This window comes from Macaca nemestrina, chromosome 3 (assembly GCF_043159975.1).
Source record: "Macaca nemestrina isolate mMacNem1 chromosome 3, mMacNem.hap1, whole genome shotgun sequence".
NCBI classification, from domain to species: domain Eukaryota; kingdom Metazoa; phylum Chordata; class Mammalia; order Primates; family Cercopithecidae; genus Macaca; species Macaca nemestrina.
In genome coordinates this window covers 118948562-118971678 of record NC_092127.1, presented here as the reverse complement: position 1 = coordinate 118971678, position 23117 = coordinate 118948562, and the positions used below count along the sequence as shown (strand labels likewise).

At 38.1% G+C, this 23117-nt stretch overlaps 1 protein-coding gene across 6 annotated transcripts in view; it reads right to left on the bottom strand.

Moving 5' to 3' along the window:
- Nucleotides 1-23117, bottom strand: part of LOC105463542 (centrosomal protein 135) — a 118502-nt gene that overhangs the window by 59727 nt on the left and 35658 nt on the right. For 4 of the 6 annotated variants that reach the window (XM_011710708.3, XM_011710707.3, XM_011710706.3 and 1 more), the window contains 9 exons: nucleotides 21270-21428; nucleotides 20301-20491; nucleotides 19212-19379; nucleotides 15874-16015; nucleotides 13102-13186; nucleotides 8733-8861; nucleotides 7283-7498; nucleotides 3996-4061; nucleotides 1388-1526 (listed from right to left, as the gene is read on the bottom strand). In XM_011710708.3, coding sequence (XP_011709010.1) covers nucleotides 1388-1526; nucleotides 3996-4061; nucleotides 7283-7498; nucleotides 8733-8861; nucleotides 13102-13186; nucleotides 15874-16015; nucleotides 19212-19379; nucleotides 20301-20491; nucleotides 21270-21382 — 1249 coding nt within the window. In that variant the 5' untranslated portion in view covers nucleotides 21383-21428. Of the gene's footprint in view, nucleotides 1-1387; nucleotides 1527-3995; nucleotides 4062-7282; nucleotides 7499-8732; nucleotides 8862-13101; nucleotides 13187-15873; nucleotides 16016-17469; nucleotides 18864-19211; nucleotides 19380-20300; nucleotides 20492-21269; nucleotides 21429-23117 lie in introns of those variants that run through there. The other 2 variants (XM_011710710.2, XM_011710711.2) reach the window with 2 other exon arrangements.

The window sequence follows — 23117 nt, the reverse complement described above, 5'->3', positions numbered from 1 at the left end:
CAGGCATGAGCCACCGCACCCAGCCTATTTTAAATTTTTATACATGGTTCTAAGCACTTTAACATATTAACTCATTTAATTATCACAACAACCTTTCAGGGTAGGTGTCATCATTAGCCCCATAGATAGGGAAACTGAGACACAGAGAGCTTAAATAACATGCTCAAGTTACACAGCTAATAAGTAGAAAGGAGGTTAAATAGATTATCCACATGGGCCTAGGATAAAGACTCTTCGTAATACAGTACACTGGCTTCCTTTCACTTCCTAAGACACACAGTTTGATGGCACCAAGCTTCTGCACTTGCCATTTCCTCTGCATAGAAAACTAGACCCCAGATCTTCATATTGCTGGTGTCTTGTCATTGAGCACTTCATTCAATCTCTAGCACATCCCCCCAATCTAATTTAATATCTCTTATCAACTAAAATTAACTTCTTCACTTCAACTAAAATTAACTTCTTCACTTATCTGCCACTAGTTTGTTTCCGTAACAAGAAAAAAGGCTCTGCAAGACAGGGCCCTTATGTATTTTGTTTGCCACTATATACCCCAGCACTCAAAAACAGGGCCTGGCACCCACACAGCAGATGATTCATAAACATTGGTCAAATTAATGAATGAATAAATTCTTTATTTTTTTTGGAGATGGAGTCTCATTCTGCCACCCAGGCTGGAGTGCAGTGGCATGATACAGTCTCATTGCAACCTCCGCTTCCGTGGTTAAAACGATTCTCTTGCCTCAGCCTCCCGAGTAGCTGGGATTACAGGCACATGCCACCATGCCCAGTTAATTTTGTATTTTTAGTAGAGATGGGGTTTCACCATGTTAGCCAGGCTGATCTTGAACTCCCGACCTCAGGTGACCCACCTGCCTCAGCCTCCCAAAGTGCTGGCATTACAGGTGTGAGCCACCGTGCCCGGCCAAATGAATTCTTATGTTCTTTATGCCAAGTCATTTAGAACTGGTACCTGCAGAAAGTTAGCCTATTTCTATTTGTGTGTGTGTGTGTATGTGTATGTATTTTAAGATAATATAACTGCATTTCCTTGAAAAGATTCTGTACTTCAATTTTCCACTATCAAAATAGCCTTCCCTTTAGTCTTACTTAATTCTGTTATTAGTGTGTCTCAAAGGAGGACACATTTCTATTGCAAAATATTCAAGCAGGGTTCCCTGTATAAACTAGTCAAACATAAAAATTCTAAGGTCCTTGAGGGAGAGATTTCTACTGTATCTACAGTACCTACTATGGTTTCTGACTAATGGTAAGCACTCAGCAAATATTTATTGAATGAATGAATGAATGATTATCTACTAAGAAAAACAATACATCAAGAGGAAATCACAATCATTTTTTAAGCTATCAAAATTTGACATCTTACCTGTAACTACAAAACTTTCAACTTTTTTGCTAAGTCTTTGCTTTTCTTGTTCAAGCTGATGAACAACAGTTTCAAGGTCTGATTTTACAAGGAGTTCATCACTCAGTCTCTCCTTTTCTTTATGGCATAAGTTCAATTCCTGCAAATTTTAATACTATAATTAAGATTTCTAACAACTTTATAAAATACTATCGCACTTAAAAGGAAAATAGATTTTTATAAGCATATTTATATAACAGCAATTTACATATATGTGTGTGTACATACACTTAATTAGTCAAATATAAGGTTTCAATTAAACTTAATTATCATTTGTGGCTGAAAGTACCATAAAACACGTATCAACAATGTTTCTTTGTGGGTGGGAGAATTATTTTCTACTTAGTTTAGCATATTCTTATTTTTTTCTAAATGAATATGTATTTATATGATTAAAAAATATAAAACTTTTTCATGTTTAAGAAAGCAGTAGTAAGACAAAGTCTTCTAAGACCACCACATACAGTGTATCTATAACTATACTGGTTATTCTCTCAGCCTCATATGCACAACAAGGATAACAAGACCAGGACACTAAGGATTCACTGGCAAGGATGAATCTATGGTTACGAAGTACTTTACATGGTATCCAGCATGTCCACCACGGTAAGTACTTAAAAAATGTTAGCTATCAATATTATCATTCTTTTTTTTTTTTTTTTTTTGAGACGGAGTCTTGCTCTGTCACCCAGGCTGGAGTGCAGTGGCCAGATCTCAGCTCACTGCAAGCTCCGCCTCCCAGGTTTACGCCATTCTCCTGCCTCAGCCTCCCGAGTAGCTGGGACTACAGGCGCCCGCCACCTCGCCCGGCTATTTTTTTGTATTTTTTAGTAGAGACGGGGTTTCACCGTGTTAGCCGGGATCGTCTCTCGATCTCCCGACCTCGTGATCCGCCCATCTCGGCCTCCCAAAGTGCTGGGATTACAGGCTTGAGCCACCGCGCCCGGCCCAATATTATCATTCTTATCTTAAAAATACATAGAATCTTGCATTACTGGAAAAAATAAGAATGGTAAGAAAGTAACTACGGCAACATCTTACTGTCAGCCAACACTACTAAAACTTGGTCACAGTTCTGAGACAAGTATTATTAATCACATCCAACATTTAGTGCACATACAACTAGCAGTGAACAAACGGCAAAAATCCCTTGCTCTCACGCTTCCTTTTTAATTGACTTATGCCATCAGGACACTGCAGCTAGACTGTATAAAAAGTATACATAATGAAAGAACTTGGAAATTAGTATTTACCTTTGTTTCCAATCTTAGAGAAAACTCTTCTAATTCAACAGGTTATTTTTAAAAATCCTCAATCATTTGGGTGACTACCCGGTTTCTACCTTATAAGCAAGACACTCTTTCTGCTAGTTCCAGACTATAGGACCATATGCTTTTCTGTATGCTATATTTAGGTTTCTGTTGGGATGATTACTTCCTTTGTTATTTGAAGACTACCAGAACAAGAAATGTGACCAGGAAAATGGTTTGTATTACCAAACAAAGCTATTAAAAGAGGACTGAGCTGGGTGCAGTGGCTCATGCCTGTAGTCCTAGCACTTTAGGAGACTGGGGCGGGAGAATCACTTGAGTTCAGGAGTTTGAGACCATCCTGGGCAACATAGCAAGACCTCATTTCTACTACAAAAAAAGAAAAAAAAAATGCTAGGCACGGTGGCACATGCCTGTAGTCTTAAACTACACAAAAGGCTGAGGTGGGAGGATCACTTGAGCACAGGGGGTCAAGGCTGCAGTGAGCTATGATCATGCCATTGCACTCCAGCCTAGGTGACAAGGGAAGACCCTGTCTCTAATAAATAAATAAATAAAAGAGGATGGAGTACCTTTTGTAATAATCAACAAATATTTTAAGTTAATCAACAAATATTTCAAGTAATTAACTTCTGGTTTTAATATTAGTCAACTCACAAGTCATAAGGTAGTTAAAAGAAGGTAAAATTTCTAACAGCTACCTACTATACATAAGATTAAGGAATTATAAAAATATAAACTTGCATGTCCATGCAGTGGAATATTACTCAGACATAAGAAGGAATGAAGTACTCATAAATGCTACCACATGCATGAACCTGGTAAACATTTTGCTTAGGAAAAGAATCCAGACACAAAATATATGATTCCCTTTATATGGAATGGCCAGAATAGACAAATCTATAGAAACAGAAAGTAGATCAGTGGTTGTCAGGAGCTGAGCAATAAAATAAAGCATACATATTTTCTTTTCCTTTCTTTTTTTTTTTTTAAAGACAGAGTTTCGCTCTTGTTGCCCAGGCTGGAGTGCAATGGCGCAACCTTGACTCACTGCAACTTCTGCCTCCCAGGTTCAAGCAATTCTCCTGCCTCAGCCTCCCAAGTAGCTGGGATTACAGGCATGCGCCACCACACCCAGCTAAGTTTTGCATTTTTAGTAGAGACGGGGTTCACCATGTTGATCAGGTTGGATGGCCTCGAACTCCTGACCTTGGGTGATCCACACATCTCAGCCTCCCAGCCTCCCATAAAAATTTTCTTACTGAAAATGCTGGCAATTCAATATGACGTCAACTTACCAGTTGAAGTTTTGCCATTGTTTCTTCAAGATCCTGCATTTCAGACAGCTTTCTTTTAATCTCTTTCTAGGAATAAAAAGCCTATTAGGTATATACTTAAAAGTCTAAGAATACTTATCACTAAGTCACATGCAAATAGATGAAGTAATTTTGCAAGTACTTCACATTCCCTCTTACCACTGAGATCTGAGGCTTCATCTCCATCCATTTCAATGAAGAGGCAAAATTGAGCTTCTCTTTAACCTTTTGGTATCCCGAAATGTTTACAGGAGCCTACTAGTAACATCTGAAGAAGGCAACTTGAACGTCTTGTAGGATCTTCCTTGGGCCTTAAATTTGGGGGCAATCCTATGGCACTGTCATTTCCTGATCTTCCTATCCTATTGGCTTTCTCCACCCCTGCTTTTACCAACCTGGATCCTCTCTATAGAGAGCCGAATGCCAAGATCAAAATATTATGATCCAATAGGAATATTTTGTTGAGCCAACTTGTCATTTCTGAGCATTTGCAATGTGACAATGGAAAGCTGTGTTTAGCATGCTGTGTGCACAAGGATAGAAGATGCAAAAGGTGGTGGAAAAAGACAGGGATGAGATACAGGAGTGTTGCAATGAAACTAAAACCACAAAAACAGAATTAAAACTGTGCTCATTATGTCCTTTTTCAAGATTGTGTTGGTGGCCTGGGGTCCTTTGAGATTCCATACACATTTTAGAAAGAAGTTTTTTCTATTTTTGCAAACAAACAAACAAACAAAAAAAAACCACCACTGGGATTTTGATAGGGATTGCACTGATTTTGAGTTGCATGGACACTTTAATAATACTGAGTCTTGCAATCCATGGACACGGAATGTCTTTCTATTTATTTGTGTCTTCTTTAACTTCTTTAGCAATGCTGTATAGTTTTTCAAGTGTAACGGTTTTTCATCTCATTGGTTAAGTTTATTTCTAAGTATTTTATTCCTTTTGATGCTATTGCAGATGGGATTACTTTCTTAATTTCCTTTTTGGATAGTTTATTCTTAGTGTATAGAAAAACATCTGATTTTTGTGTGCTGATTTTCTACTCTGCAATTCTGCTGAATTAGTTTATTAGGTCTGATTTTTGTGGAATGTTGAAGGCTTTCTACATGTAAAATTATGTTATCTGTAAACAGAGATAATTTTACTCTTTCCTTGCAATTTGTACGCCTTTCCTTGCCTAACTGCTCTGGCTAGGACTTCTAGTACTATGTTGAGTAGTAGTGACAAGAGTGGGAATCCTTTCCTGTTCTTCATCTTAGAGGAAAAGCTTCCAGTTTTTTACCACTGAGTATGATTGTCTGCTGTGGGCCTTTCATACATGGTTTTTAAAATACTGAGGTAATTTCCTTTTATTCCACTAATTAGTAGAGATGGCACTGTATAAAATTAATTCGGTGATGTAGAGCAGTGGTCTTCAAACTGGATTATACTTACTCCTGGGATAAAATGAACACTTTCCAAGTATTATATAAAACTATGGTATGCACATAGTTCTAAGGAATCAGCATCTGAATCCTTAATTTGCATATTCAGTGCTTCTTAAAAATGATCTACCTAATAACTTGTTTGTGGCCCAGCTACCATGTGAGTTCTGCATTCCTACCCTCCCTTTTATAGCTGCCTTTCTCTCAATGTTCAAAGAAGGGCATGTATCTCATTTATACCTCAATAGTGCACTGTCTCAAGATACAAAAAACTTTTGGAGTACCAGATCAAAAGATAATCTGAAATGTTGGGGCTGGCCAAAGGCTTTAAATAAGACACTATTTTCTCCTATTATCTCCCATTAAGAGATGTATTTCCAATACAATTTTACTTTTTTATTTCATAAATATCAACATTTGTGCTGTATTTGTCACTTTAACCCACTGATAATTAAAAATTGTAATGATAACACTATTTCAGATAAAAATGTTAACACCTTGAACCTTAACAGTTACAGGAAATTTTTAAAAATAAAAAACTTTTGTTTTCCCATCAGATAGGCTGTCAGAAATTTTTTAAATAAAAAAAAATCATTCTTTTTAAATTTGTTCTTTTTATTGTACAGATGTATGATAGTGTGATCACGAAAAGGTTTTCAAGCATAAAACTGGTTGAAATAGGATAAAATTCTGTGGAAATTTCAAAGAGAAAGGATCATTTAGATTTTACTGGCTATAATTAAAAGAACAATGAAATAGTTTTATTTTAAGACATTGTATTTAAAATAGACTGGAAATATCACCCTTTCCATTTAAACTTAAAAGATGAAAAACGTTATTATAATTACCAACTTAAAAATGTACAAGGACATACATAGTTTTAAAAACACTTTTAAAGAATTCTTGGTGGCCAGGCATGGCTGCTCATGCCTGTAATCTGAGCACTTAGGGAGGCTGAGGCAGGAGGATTGCTTAACGCAGGAGTTTGAGACGAACCTGGGCAACAGAGTGAGATCCCGTCTCTGCAAAAAATTAAAAAATTAGCTGGGCCTTGTGGCATGCACCTGCAGTCCCAGCTACTCAGGAGGCTGAGATGGGAGGATTGCTTGAGCCTGAGGAGGTTGAGGATGCAGCAAGCTATGATTGTCCCACCATACTCCAGCCTGGGCAACGGAGCAAGACCATGTCTCAAAAACCACAAGCTGAGTGCAGTGGCTCACACCTGTAATCCCAGAATTTTGGGAGGCTGAGGTGGATGGATCACCTGAGGTCAGGAGTTCAACCAGGCTGGCCCACATGGTGAAACCCCATCTGTACTAAAAGTACAAAAAAAAGTACAAAAATTAGCTGGGCATGGCGAGCACCTGTAATTCCAGCTATTTGGAGGCTGAGGCAGGAGAACTGCTTGAACCTGGGAGACGGAGGTTGCAGTGAGCCGAGATCACACCACTGCACTCCAGCCTGGGAGACAGAGATTCTGTCTCAAAAAAAAAAAAAAAAAAAAGGATTATAGAGCAAAAATGACATAGAGGAGAAACTTCAAAAGCTCTCTCACAATGCACAAAGAGGCAGAGATAAAAATCTTGAAGGAAAACAAGTCCTTGGAGATCCATCCTAAGAATAGGTGTGCTTCAGAGAGACATTCAAACAACTAAAACAAATACAATCATTTACAGGTGTAAACAACACTTCAGAAAACCCTGCATTACCAAAGCAAAAAAACAAAAACAGACACACAAACCAAAAACCTGAATTGCAGATATCAAAAGGGCTCAAGCTCACTGTGTGTTGGAGAATTAATGAACACTCTCACAACCCACACATATCATTCATTACCTTTGCTTCCCCAAGTTCTTTATCAGCAGTCTCAAGCACTTCTTCTTTATGTCTTTCCAACTGCTGTGCTAACTGATCTATTTCAGTTAATTCTTGGCAGAGTTTTTCATTTTTGTTACTTAAATTAACAACTTCAGATGTCACCGTTTCCTTGGTTTCCATAAGCTCTCGTATACGCTTCTCCAGGTCTTTATTAGCTTGCTGAAGAAAGTCAACCTGAATTGGAGTTGTAATTTATGAGGTATATGAATTGGAAAATTATCCTAAACACTGACTTTCCAAATAATATTTCAAAAAACTGTATTTTAAAACTTATTGAAGATTAAAACTACAGCTATTCTATATTTGCAAATTTATATTGTTATTTACAAAACTGACCATGTGAAGTGTAATGAAAGTACATATCCATTGGCTTTGATTTTCAAGCACAGAAAGGACAAGAAACTTGTGTGAACTTTTTCCCAGTACAGAGTTCTATATGACAAGAATATCATGATGATAATAGAATGTGTTGTTCAATATAGTAGCCACTAGCAACCGCATGTGGCTACTGAACATCTGAAATGTGGCTAGTGTAAACTGAGATGTGCTATAACTATAAAATATACACAGGATTTCAAAGATAATACAAAGAAAAAAATAGGTATGTAAAAACATTACTGGTTGAAATGACAATATTTTGGACATATTGGGGTAAACACATTATTACAATTAATTTCACCTTTTTATTTTTTTAAATCGAGCTGCTACTAGAAAAATTTAAATTACATTTATGGCTCATATCATATTTGTATGGGACAGCACTCCTCTAGAGCTACTGTTGATATTTTTTACCTACTATATTCTGTTTGTAGCCCAAGCAGCTCTGTCATACCAAAATTTCTAAAGTTCATGTGTCATGCTATATGGAACTCTCCTGCTCTTTCAGCCTTAGGTCAAATGCATGCCAAAGGAATCCACTACGTAAGTAGCTAAAAGCTAGATATTTAATTTTTATATACATTTTTAATTTTTTAGGTTATAAAAATATACTCACGAAAATTTTTTTTTTAAAAAAAGAGAAAACCATAAAGGAGAATATTCCACCACACAAAGATAAGCTTTGTTAGTATACTTTGGTACATTCTGTTTTCTCTTTCCAAGTCCATATATACATTTTCTTAAAAGCAAATTGACAATCATGTGCCCAGAGTTTATTCTCTTCCTTTAAATTGTTAATGTTATGGTGTATGTTAATTACTCCTCATTCAATGGTCTTTAGAAACATGATTTTTCAATAACTCCACCCTATTTCTGGATACTATGATTCTATCAAATTTTTCCCATTGCAAATAATACCTCAGTGAACAACTCCTGCCACTTTTACAAACCCGTAGACCATTATAAACATATAGTGTTTATTATAAACACCATTATATACACTCAGTGAAATAATTATAAAAGCCATTACCTGGATATTTAAATGAGCAATAAGCTTTTCATTGGTTTTATTTCTAGACTCCAGAGAGAGGACATCAGGGGACCGACCACCATCCAAAGCAACTGACAGTCGTTCTATCTCTCGTTCTCTTAGCTCAATCTGAAGATACAAAGACATGCTGTCATTTTAAAAAATCTGGTTTTCAGCCAAATGATTAACACTGAACAAACATTTATTTGGACATATTTTCTTTCGTCCCAATGTATACAAGAGATTAACACTTATATTTGTGTGATATATTATATGCATAAATGCAGAACAAAAATAAATTATATAAAAAATGTCAACAGACATACTGTCAATATATCTTTCATATGTATTTTTACTACAGATTCTTCCTTATTTAATTTTTGTATTTTTTTCCCTCTTTTAAGATTTAACAATGTTTATATAAAAACAAACTTGTTAGCAGATTACACACATGCTCAAGTACTAGAACTGAATCAAAACTACTTCAGTCCCTAGTAGAATAAATAAATGAGTGTAACACACTAAGAAAAGTAAGTTGCTACTGAACCTCAATATTAGAAAGAATAGGAAACTGGGGTGAATTTAATTATCTGTTATTTATGTAAGAATTTGGAAAAGCTCACACTTTCAAGCTTTGCTTTCTTTTTTTTTTCTTCTTGAGACGGAGTTTCACTCTGTCACCCAGTCTGGAGTGCAGTGGCATGATCTCAGGTCACTGCAACCTCTGCCTCCCGGGTTCGAGTGATTCTCCTGCCTCAGCCTCCTGAGTAGCTGGGACTACAGGCATGTGCCACCATGCCTAGCTAATTTTTGTATTTTTAGTAGAGATGGGGTTTTACCATGTTGGCCAGGCTGGTCTTGAACTCCTGACCTTGGGTGATCTGCCCAAATCAGCCTCCTAAAGTGCTGGGATTATAGGCGTGAGCCACTGCTCCTTGCCCAAGCTTTGGTTTTCTTAAAATAAATAAATAACCAAACACCCCAAACATACCAAAAAGTAACAACAATATGGAATGTTTGAGACAGCAGAAATAGCTTGGTATGACTGGATGTAATGTGCATGGGATCTAGTAGTTGGGGATGTCTGAAGAATTAGGATGAAACTCATTATGATTATCCTGCACTAAAGGATGAAATTGACAGGAATAAAAACAGAGGCAAGGAAACCTAATGCAGGAATGCATAAGAAACAATTAATGACTAAAATAAAACAGTGGTAGAGGATAGAACAGAAGAAATAAGTTTAAGAAGCACTTAGCCAGTAGAAATGACAGAACTTGGTGAGTGGTACGTGAAGGCAAAAGAAAGAGATCTAGAAAGACTACAGAATGTGCAGTTGGGCAAACGTTGATGCTACCAACCAAAGTAGAGAATATAGGAGTTGAAACCAGAAGAGAAGAAGTCCAGTACAAGGCATATGAGTACAAAAAGACTACATTCAAGTGGAAATGCCCAGTGTGAAGGTGGGTATATGGGTGTGTAGTTCAGCAGAGAAGTTTGAGCCAGAGAGAGATGGAAGAGTCATCAATACACAGGCAATATTTTAAACCAAGAGAGCGATGAGGACACTTGAGAAAAGATACGGAAGAGAAGAAAGGTCAAAGACAGAATTCAGGAAAACAGTAATATTTCAGGGAGTGGACAGGTGAAACAAAGCAAAAAAAAAAATTATAATAGGCTTAAAAAAAAGAAAACTGGAACGTCATGGAAAAGTTTCAAAGAGCAATTATCAATACTACCAACTACCACAGAGTAGGTCAAGAAAACAGACTCTTAAGTATCCTTTTGGATCTAGCAATTAATGCTACTGATATAATTAACTAGACTAGTTCACGTAGTGAGTGCAGAAGACAGACTACAATAGGTTAAGGAGTGAGCAGGAGGTGGAGAAGCAGAGACAGAAATGGAGCTATCAAGTAAGACAGTCTTTGGAGAAGTATGCGTAGAGAGGGAGAAGGAATCCTCAAGAGGAACAGGTAGTTAAAAGAGTTTTTTGGCCGGGCGCGGTGGCTCACACCTGTAATCCCAGCACTTTGGGAGGCCGAGGTGGGAGGATCATGAGGTCAGGAGATCGATACCATTCTGGCTAACACGGTGAAACCCCGTCTCTACTAAAAAATAACAAAAAATTAGCCAGGCGCGGTAGTGGGTGCCTGTAGTCCCAGCTACTCAGGAGGCTGAGGCAGGAGAATGGCATGAACCCACGAGGCAGAGCTTGCAATGAGCCGAGATCATGCCACTGCACTCCAGACTGGGAGACAGAGCGAGACTCCATTTAAAAAAAAAAAGAGTTTTTGAAAAGGGATGTTCGCTATGACAATAGAAGTACGTCTTCACAGGATTGTTATGAAGATTAAATTAATCGTTGTAAAGTGGTTATGCAAGTACTTATTAAAGAAAAAAGAATAATTGATTAAAGTAAGGTCCTAAGGGAAAAAGAGGAAATGGGGTCAAGAGCACAGGCAACTCAGCCTTAAACAGGATGAACAATACCCTGCCCCCTAAATTTTAAGACAGCCTGAGTGCAAATATGGCTAATTTTAAAGGTAGAGATAGAAAGTTGAGACAAGGTGACATTCTCAGAAGATGGAATTTTTTTTTTTTTTTTTTTTTTTTAGACCAAGTTTTCGCTCTTGTTGCCCAGGCTGGAGTGCAATGGCATGATCTCAGCTCACCACAACCTCTGCCTCCCAGGGTCAAGCGATTCTCCTTCCTCAGCCTCCCGAGTAGTTGGGATTACAGGCATGCGCCACCATGCCCAGCTAATTTTGTACTTTTAGTAGAGATGGGGTTTCTCCATGTTGATCAGGCTGGCCGCCAACTTCCGACCTCAAGTGATCCACTCACCTCGGCCTCTCAAAGTGCTAGGATTACAGGCATGAGCCACCACGCCTAGTCGATTTTCTTTAACTCCATTTTTATCCAACTAATCTTCAAAACACTTTAAAGACGTAGTCATACCAACACCTAAGTTACATCTATATTTGTGTGTGCAGATCACCCAAAAAAAAAATGCAGGCCAGGCACGGTGGCTCAAGCCTGTAATCCCAGCACTTTGGGAGGTCGAGACGGGCGGGTCACGAGGTCAGGAGATCGAGACCATCGTGGCTAACACGGTGAAACCCCGTCTCTACTAAAAAATACAAAAAACTAGCCGGGCGAGGTGGCGGGCGCCTGTAGTCCCAGCTACTCAGGAGGCTGAGGCAGGAGAATGGCGTAAACCCGGGAGGCGGAGCTTGCAGTGAGCCGAGATCCGGCCACTGCACTCCAGCCTGGGCGACACAGCACTCCGTCTCAAAAAAAAAAAAAAAAATGCAGTCAATGCAGAAAATGAAAAACGTGTTACCCAATTTAACCTCAAGACGCATATTAAGAAAACAAGCCAGTAATTACCCAAATCAGAATTTAGCCAAGACATCAATAGAAATTATGAAAAGACAAAGCTTGCTATGGTTATAATACAACTCTGCATCTACTAATTCTCCTGATTCTTCAGAAAACTGTTGTATGAGGACTAGTGCTTGTAGAGAAAACAAACAAAAAAAAACATGGCAACACAAAAGAGTAACTTTCTAAGAGACTGGTGTTCAATATGACAAAATCTATAAAAAGAGTAGAAAAATCACAAAAGGGCCGGGCGCGGTGGCTCAAGCCTATAATCCCAGCACTTTGGGAGGCCGAGACGGGCGGATCACGAGGTCAGGAGATCGAGACCATCCTGGGTAACACAGTGAAACCCCATCTCTACTAAAAATACAAAAACTTAGCCGGGCGAGGTGGCAGGCGCCTGTAGTCCCAGCTACTCGGGAGGCTGAGGCAGGAGAATGGCATGAACCCGGGAGGCGGAGCTTGCAGTGAGCTGAGATCCGGCCACTGCACTCCAGCCTGGGTGACAGAGCGAGACTCCGTCTCAAAAAAAAAAAAAAAAAAATCACAAAAGTACAGTTGTAAAACATAGCACACTTCAATGAAAACAGTAATATGGTTATAAAATTATATTTGGGGAGATAAATGATTCAGCTAAAAGAAAAACCAAACAAAAACTACTATTCACCTCAATGAACAGTGAAGGGAATGGAGTAAATAAGTGCTCTTCAATCCATCAATCCTCCGACCTCAGCCTCCCAAGTACCTGGACCATAGGCACATGCCACCACACTTGGCTAATTTTTAAATTTTTTGAAGAGACAGACTAAGTAAGTAAAGCCACCTAAGCTATTCCAGCTATTAACTCTATTAACAAACCTGATGAAAAAGATAAAAGCTATATAAAAACTCAGTATCAGTAATTTCAAATATAACCCAATTCTATTTACAATCACAGCATACCTATCTCAATCTCTACTATGCAAGTAAATAAAAATCCTACCTGCTTGCTATAATCGCTCACCCCACTTTCCATCACTGCTAACTTTTCTTGTAGCTGGTGGACTTCCTGTTGAAGTTCTTGAATCCTGAAAAGCACTTTAAATTAATGCCAATATACTTTTGTTAAGAAATACAAAATAAGAAACGAAGCTAGATGTGTTATTTCATAAATTCTATACTTTCGGCTTCTCAAAGAGGTAGGATGTACTGTGCCAAAGGGTCCCCAAATCAACAAAAAATATAGTACATCATCATGGAGAGTTGGTTTGTAAGAACAGATTTAAAACTGAGTAGAAAATAATTTGTAACTCAGATACACTGTGCAAGAAACACCTCACTACTGCATTTTGATCCCCAGGAAAATTCTTTGAGGTACTGCTGCCAATTCTTAGGTTTAGAAAACTCAGGTTTACTCCAAAATTCACAGGCTTAGTAAGTGAAATAAGAAACTAAAATGTGTTTTCTGCCCCTAACCCTGTATTGTCTAATACTACTTTGAAACTCTGGAGAGAAAGATCATATGTAACTACAGCAAAAAACCTATTCCTTCTGGAACTTGTTAATTCTAACAGAATCAAGATTTTGTCCAAATTACCTGAATTGTTCAGGTACATTATGACATAATCTATTTTCATATTGGAAAGACAAAGCCTGAAGCCAGGTCTGCTTTTTTCTCTTTTTTGAGTCAGGGCCTTCCTTTGTTTCCCAGGCTAGAATCCAGTGGCCCGATCACAGCTCACTGTAGCCTCAACCTCCACAGCTCCATCAATCCTCCCACCTCAGCCTCCCAAGTACCTGGGACCATAGGCACATGCCACCACACTTGGGTAATCTTAAAATTTTTTGTAGAGAGAGAGTTTTTCCACATTGCCGAAGCCGGTCTTGAACTCCTGGGCTTAAGCAATCCTCCTGCCTCGGCCTACCGAAATGTTGGGATTACAGGCGTGAGCCACAGTGCTTCCAGCCCCAGGTCTGTTTTTAAAAGAGATTTTCCATGGGGTGGAGTAAATGAGGCTGGATACGGCTTGTACTTGATGTTAACTGGAACCAACATTTTCTACTAATCTAGGTTTAGGAGAAGAGTATGCATGCAGCTGCACTCATATAAATGCATGAATGACTCTGAATACAAACAAAATGTGCATATATAAATTAAATAGGACAATTAAAAGAGACGAATGTCACTTATGCAGCCCAAATAATTCCCTAAATAATACTAACACATTGTCTGAAAAGTCCTAGATTATAAAAACAAAACACTTCCCAGTTAAGGTCAAATAACTATATAAAAATATTGTGTGACAATTGAGTGAAGAGATCCTAATCAGTAGCTCAAAGGGTCTTGCTCTGTGTCCCTGGCTGGAGTGCAGTGGTTCAATCTCAGCTCATTGCAACCTCTGCCTCCTAGGTTCAAGCAATCTGCCTACCTCAGCCTCCTCAGTAGCTGGGACTACAGGTGCATGCCACCATGCTTGGTTAATTTTTATTTTTTTTTGTAGAGACAAGGTCTCACTATATTGCCCAGGCTGGTCTCAAATCATGGATTCAAGCAATCCTCCTGCCTCGGCCTCCCAAAGTGCTGGGATTAACAGGTGTGAGCCACTGCACCTGGTCCCAGTGATCTCTTTTAGATTGATCAACTGAGATTAATAAAATCCCCCACATTCTCTGCATAATCTAAAAAATAAAAAGCTACCTGCATGAACTATTTCCATTAGTGTATTCTATACTTTGAAATGCTTCTCCAGCTATTATCATGGAGACTAGTGCTCATCCTTTGAGTCTCTTATAATTTTCTTTTTCTTTTTTTTTTTTTTTTTTCCCAGATGGAGTCTCGCTCTGTCGCTCAGGCTGGAGTGCAGTGGCGCGACCTCGGCTCACTGCAGGCTCTGCCTCCCGGGTTCATGCCATTCTCCTGCCTCAGCCTCCTGAGTAGCTTGGACTACAGGCGCCCGCCACCATGCCTGGCTAGTTTTTTGTATTTTTTAGTAGAGACGGGGTTTCACCGTGTTAGCCAGGATGGTCTCCATCTCCTGACCTTGTGATCCGCCCGTCTCGGCCTCCCAAAGTGCTGGGATTACAGGCTTGAGCCACCGCGCCCGGCTGAGTCTCTTATAATTTTCTTAATGGTGTTTTGTGAATTTATAATTTGAGCCTCTTAGAATTTTCTTAATGATGCTTTGTGAATTTCTCGTCTCATCTGTAGTACTGGACTACAAACTTCTCAAAAGCAGAAACACCATCTTCTTCATCTTTATATCCTCAGAACACTTACACAGTGCCTTGCCCAGGAGGTTTAATAACGTTTCAATCAAATGGAATTTATATATAATTCAAATGTAAGGAAATATAAACACAGAGCTAGAGAAACCATTAAAAAGGAATTTCAAATCCAGTTACAAATCTCTTCATATTTAACTGGCAGTTGACATAAATCTGAAGTAATAAAGACTCCTGCAAAAAGGATACCTCTTACTTGGAGATGACACAAAATGTCAAAGCAGCTCTACTTAAACAGGTTCTTGATGGCACTAAACTATTTTTAAACCAGTGTGAACAGAAACCTTAGATATACGATCTACTTGATCAAAGTTTAAAAACAAGTAAAAACATTTTATATCAATCTGAAAGTATTTACCGAGTGCCTGTGCAAAGTTCTGTGCTAGACACTGGAGAGACAACAGTTAACAAGACAAAAAGCCCTCCTATCAAGAAACTTAGAGCTAACTGAGTGCTCAATTAACTCAAGCCAAGAAAGAATTATTTAATGCACCTGTTATCAGCCACTTGTAGGAGGTCTGCAATGTAAGGGTCATCTGGTTGAGGAACCGGATATGAACTGACTTCAGAGGGAGGAACCGGTTCATCAATTTGCATACGCTGGCGCCTGAAAGCAATACTTCTTTTCTTGCCACCTAAAAAGAATGAGTGTCTTAAAAAATTAAGAAGAAACAAAACCATGTCTTAGAATTAAATATTCCAGGTTAGCCTTTTGGTTATAAAGTGTGCTGCAGTTCATAATACATATTGATAAAATATTTTCTCCATCAATATGTAAATATCCACCCTGATCTTTAACTAAACAATGCATTCCTAAAAACCTCAACAAGATATGGTTATCAAACAAGTTTTATATGCTTGCATGCTTGGCATATATGCCCAGGTTTAATATGTTTGTCCACTAGATGGGGATAAGACTTTGGCAAGTTTAAAAGCTGAATATGGCCGGGTACGGTGGCTCATGCCTGTAATCCCAACACTTTGGAAGGCAGAGGCTGGTGGATCACCTGAGATTGGGAGTTCGAGACCAAGCCTGGCCAACATGGTGAAACCCCCCCTCTCTACTAAAAATACAAAAAAATTAGCTGGGCGTGGTGGTGGGCACCTGTAATCCCAGCTACTTGGGAGGCTGAGGCAGGAGAATCGCTTGAACCCGGGAGGCAGAGTTGCGGTGAGCCGAGATCGTGCCACTGCACTCCAGCCTGGGCAACAAGAGTGAAACTCCATCTCAAAAAAAAAAAAAAAAAAAAAGCTGAATGTGCCTGTGGTGTTCACTATTATGAGCTCAAGAAATTATCACTAGCGGCCGGGCGTGGTGGCTCAAGCCTGTAATCCCAGCACTTTGGGAGGCCGAGACAGGCGGATCACGAGGTCAGGAGTTCGAGACCATCCTGGCTAACACGGTGAAACCCCGTCTCTACTAAAAAATACAAAAAACTAGCCGGGCGAGGTGGCGGGCGCCTGTAGTCCCGGCTACTCGGGAGGCTGAGGCAGGAGAATGGCGTAAAAACCCGGGAGGCAGAGCTTGCAGTGAGCTGAGATCCGGCCACTGCACTCCAGCCTGGGCAACACAGCGAGACTCCGTCTCAAAAAAAAAAAAAAAAAAAAAGAAATTATCACTAGCAGAAAACTGGCAGTGAGAACTAAAATATGCATGCTTATTAAGTAATATCAACATAGCAGATAACTGAAATTGTAAGTAGCAAACTTAGAATGAACGGAATGTCATCTGTAATATAAAGCCAAGCTATAACCTGAATTAGGAGGGAATGTTTTCTTAATCTTTACAAGTAGTAGGACTAAATTTTCTTACAGCTAGATGTATCTTGTCTTGGTCAAAAATACATAGACAATTTATCTTTTTAAGGATTTTGCCAAGATTAGAAGTGTATTTGAAAAACTAGAAGATCCTCGTGAAGAACAAACATAATTCACAATTTTGTCTCATTAGAATTCTAACAAATTTTGTATACTCCTACAAAAGTAGGAGTGCAGTGGCGCGACCTACAAAAGTAGGAGTATACAAAAGGAGTTTTAAGGATAAGAAAACTGGGCCAAGAGTATTTAAATGACCTGCTTGTTCACACACCTGAACAAAGCTAACCATTCCTTCTTTCTTTACCTCCTGGTTTTCCTCCTTGGTGGCTCCTCAGTTCCTTTCAGAAACCGTCTTCTTCCACCTGTCCCTTAAATACCAACTTCCCTAGCATCCGACTCTGGGTCTCCTCTCTTTCCAGTCTACATAATTTCACTAGATAATTCCTACTACACCCATAGCTTCAATTACCGTGAGACTCCAATGACTCTCAAATTTGCATCTCCACCAGGACCCACACTTTTGAGAACAGATCTACATATCCCACTGTTTGCCAAAAATTTAGACATGCATGTTTTCTGGGTATAGCACACTCCACACATCCAAAAGTGGACTCCTGCTCTGCTTCCCACATTCTCTAACTTAAGAAATAGTATCACCCTCCACCTACTCATTCACTCGAAAGAGAAGTCTGAGAATTCCTCTGCTTCCCAAATCTACACTTAGTCACTATATTGATTACACATCTTGAACCTCTCTGGAGTCTATCCCATTCTTTCCTCAGGAAACCTGATTATCCTCTTTTTAGGCTTAATCTTCTAGTTACTTTCAAGGTTGACTTCCACTTTTCTCCATCTCTTCTGCCTTTGGCTCACAGTCCCCGTGTCCATCTATCTCATTTACTAAACTATCTCACGGTCCACTGAGTCTTCCCCCACCCTGCCTTCACAGTTCTAATCTGTCCACTCTCAGGAGTTTCCTCTCCCCTCAACCTCAGGCACACAATAAAATGACTACACTTTGGCCTTTGTCATTACTCAGAACTCTGCTGGCTTCTAGTTCTTCAACTCCAAAATTCCATTCTGACTGTAATCTTCATAGCAAACAAATCACTTTTGGTACTCACCATGCTCTTTAATCTGTCTTGACCTAGTCCCATAAACCAGCAGCCACCTGTTACTCACTTAATTTCATAATCTTGATCCCATGGTTCAGCTATCTTAATGATTTTGTCACTAATATTGTAGATTCTTCCACCAACCCATACCTGCTGAACAATCACCAACTCTGGATGTGGCCCATTGTTTCGTTTTTTTGAGACAGGGTCTCACTCTATCACCCAAGCTGGAGTGCAGTGGTACACTCTCAGCTCACTGCAACCTCCGCCTCCCAGGTTCAAGCAATCCTCCCACGTCAGCCTCCCAAGTAGCTGCAACTATAGGCTTGCGCCACCATGCCCAGCTAATTTTTGTATTTTTGGTAGAGATGGGGTTTCACCATGTTCCTACACTGGTCTCGAACTGGGCTCAAATGATCTGCCCACTTCAGCCTCCCAAAGTGTTGGGATTACAGGTGTGAGCCACCGCACCTGGACCCATCATTTCTTTTTCTTGCTCTATAACTGTGGAGCATAATGCTAAAAATAGTAAAATAAACTAAGAAAGTACATAATTTCCGAATTCTTTAATGAGTATGGGTTACTTTTACAACTAAAATAATAATGATAATAATAATAGAAAAAAGAATTTAAAATATTGATTAGAGAAAGCTCTGGGCATTAAAGTTAGACTACTTATATCTCAGTAACTAACACTACATACATTTCTAAGCACACATATAAATTACTACCCAGATCATTAGAAATAAATAAGAAGTTTATGGTCTATTCAATATATATTTTCAAACACTAAAGTCTAAGCATGAAAATACAATCCAAAGTCCTATTTTAGTCAATGATGTTAACATCGTTAAAAGATTAAATATGTCCAATTTGTCTTGAGAAGGAATCGATTTACCTGGAGTTTGTACTACAGCATGCAAATTCTTTTCTTGAAGTTGTTGAATTCTTTCATTCTTAGCTTTGCTCTCTTTCTCCAACAGTTTGAGTTTATGAACATATTGGTTATTTAGAAATTTCAGATCATCTGTTTCACGTGCACACTTCTTCAATGAAGTTTTCAACTCTTAAAATGAAAAAGATTCAAAGACCATTTTAAAGATCAAGAAATCCAATGAAGGTTTTCCATTTCACAAAATACAAAAAGTTGTATCAATTTAAAAGTTTCCACCTGCTTCTTACGCATGCTTTAGTAGAAACGTATTCCTTCTTCTACTATTATTAACAAAACTGCAAATAACTCACTAAGCACAAAAGGGAATCTTCATTTTGCAGCTATTGTATGAGCCTAATGTACATCATAGCTTTTGATCCAGTAAATTGGGTCTGAAGCTAAAGGATTACCAATTCATCCCATGGATTAGATAAAGTTTTCTACTTAATATAAGAATAATTCATACTAAGATAACCATATAATCATCTTTTCCCTAGTACTTTTGAAATCATCCTATTCTACTCCACAGCTCAAAGACTGACTGTAAAACAGTCAGCATGATACATGGCTTTCACCTTATTTACTACTTTTATTTTCAGTAAGGGAAAAACAAAAGTTGTTTCAAGAACATTTCTTCAAATCCAGCATTTAATATTTCCTATGGCAATTTTAATTCTAAAATTTTAATTCTAAAAATGTAATCCACATATAGTGATTACCATAGCTATATAATGCACATTTATTTTCCTTCTCAGGAACTCTTCAACATACCTTATAGTCTTTCAGGGGCTATTAGCAGAAGGACTACCATATTTTCTTTTCTTTTTTTGAAACAAGTTCTCACTATGTTGCCTAGGCTGGTCTCAAACTTCTGGACTCAAACAATCCTCCCACCTTAGACTCCCGAGTAGCTGGGATTATAGGCACACACCATCCAGCTGTAGGACTACTATATTTTCTAATCGATAGTTTTAAAATTAGACATTAGCCTTTCCTTCTAAAACAAAAAGGACAAAGACATTGCATTTTAAAAATTTTCAAATTTTCGCTTACCTTTAACGTGTTGGTCCGAATGTTCTCTCAGTTTCATTAACTCTAGGTATAATTCATTATTTTCTCTACTCAATCTTGCATTTTCAAGTTTATAGGGTTCCAAAACAAAATCAAAATTGGCACTTTCTTTTTCAGCTTTCACAGTAGATAATTTTGATTGCCGAAGGCTCTCTGTTGTATGAACTAAGTCGCTAAAAGAACAGAAAATTTAAATACCAGGAAATATTTCATTAACTTTCTAATAACTAAAAACATATTTCTAAAGAGGCTTAAAATACAGTCATGCACCACATAATGACATTTTGGTCAATCACACTCCACATATAGAAAGGAGAGTAGTTCTGTAAGATTTATAATGGGGGGAGCTGAAAAATTCCTATTGCCTCATGAGATCCTGGTCATTGTAACACTGTAGCACAATACAATACCTTTTCTATGTTTACATATGTTCAGATATACAAATAGGCACCATTGTGTTACAACTGCCTATAGTATTCAGTATAGTAACATGCTGTCCAGGTTTGTGGCCTAGGAGCCATAGGATATAGATCATATAGCCTAGGTTTGTGGTAGGCTATACCATCTAGATTCGTGTAAGCACACCCTATGATGTCGGTACAACGACAAAATCACCTAATGAATGACATGTTTCTCAGAACGTGTCACTGTCATGAAACTATCCATGACTGTATTTGAAGACCAGTGAAGCAGACAAAGAACTTCAGCGGGAAAAAAAAGAGCTTCAGGGAGAAGTGTCTCTCAATTATATCATATACCCAAAAAACTGTAATTCTGTTCACAGAGAAAACCCTCAGAAATGTTGACTTTGAACAGTACAGCAGGGAAAAAACAGATGAGCTTCATGATTGAAAGACTTTCCGAAAAGCTACCCTTTTCTTTACTGAAGCATGAAGTTTAATCAGAAATGAGTTAAGTGGATTAGGTTTAAAACTGTATTTTTGTCTTTACCTGAAAAGTTTTTCTACCAAAGGTAAACACTCCACTGTCAGAGTCTGGCGGTATCCCAGCTGATCCAGTCTTTTCCTAATATTAATATACTTTCTTTCTACAGCTGTAGTCATCTTGTACTTCCAAAACAAGTTTTATTCACTTCCAAAAATTAAAGTCCTGAGAGAAAAGAATGAAACATCGTTATCTTCTTATAGCTATGACCGTTGTTTCACAATAAGAAGAAAAAATTATTTTAATATGAAGCAATTATTTTTTGTTTTTCTTCAGGTAGGTGGCCTTCTGGAAAATTCAGATTTAAAGTCAATGCTTATGATATTCCTGTTGCTGCATTAAAATAAATACTTCTTCATACAACTAAATGTAAAAGTTAAAATACTAAAGCTTCTAGGAGAAAACAAAGATTTTTCCTAAGCCTGAAGTAGGCAGAGACTTCTCAGAGAGGCCTCTTTTAAAAGCACTAAACATAAAAGATAAATTTGATAAACTGGACTTCATCAAAATTTAAAATGTCTCCTCATCAAAATAAGAAAATAGAGAAGGCAAACCAAAGAGTGGGAGAAAACATTCACAATATCTGACAAAGGATTTGTATAGGGAATATAAAAGGAACGCTTACAGCTCAATAGTAAGACAAACATCTCAATAAGAACATTAATTTGGGCTAAAACTAAAATTTAGTTGCGCTAAAGACTCAGACAGACACCTCGCATAGGTGTCTGAATGGGAATAATGATATGAAATGGTGCTCAACAGTAGTCAACATGGAAATACAAATTAAAACAACAAGGTACAATTTATCCCAAACTAGAATGACTAAAATTACAAGGACCGACAACAGCAAATGTCGACAAAGATCTGGAGCAACTATAATCTTCACACACTGCTGACAGGAGTGTAAAATCACTTTGGAAAAAGTCTGGCAGTTTTTTATAAAGTTAAACATACTTCTAGACTATAACCCTGTGATTCTATTCCCAGGTATTTATAGAAATAAAAAATATCCACAAAAAGACTCTACAAGAACGTTCACAGGAGCTTTACTCATAGTAGTCCCAAATTGGAAACAACCTAAACCCCCATCAACAGCAGAAGGCATAAACTATGATATATTTATACAATGCAATATTAAGGGATTAAAGAAACTACTGATATACATCAACAGCATGGATGAATCTCAGAAACATTATTTGAGCAAAAAAAACCAGACATACACTGTATGACTCCATTTATACGCAGTTGATGAACAAGTAAAACTAAACCATGGGGTCAGAAATCAAAACAGATGTCTGGGGAGGTGAGGCGGGCTGCAGATTGCCTGTTAGAGTTAAGAGACAACTTTTTAGGATAATGAAAATACTACATTGATTGGGGTAGTGGTTACACAAGTGTATACATTTAGAGAATGTACTTTTCAAATAGTACACTTAACCTCTGTGCATTTCACCATGTAAATTTCACTTCAGTTAAAAAAAAGACACACATAAGTACCTCTGTTCAAGTTCTTATCTTTGTCTTTTTAAATATTTATAAATATATTCCTATCAATCTGTCCTAAAATGGAGTTATCCAAAGATCATTTCTTTTTTTCAATTTTAATTTTTACCTTTTTTAGAGAGAGGGTCTTGCTATGTTGCCCAGGCTGGTCTCCAACTCCTGAGCTCAAGGTATTCTCCCACCTCTACCTCCCAAAGTGCTAGGTTTACAGGTGTGAGCCAATACGCTCAGCCCAAATATCATTTCTTTAGAAACTTTGCTCTTTTCTAACCTTTGCTAACTAACTGCAGTCATGGTACTCACATTTCTAAGCCAAATAAAAATTTTGTTTTACATCTGTTGTTCTTCACA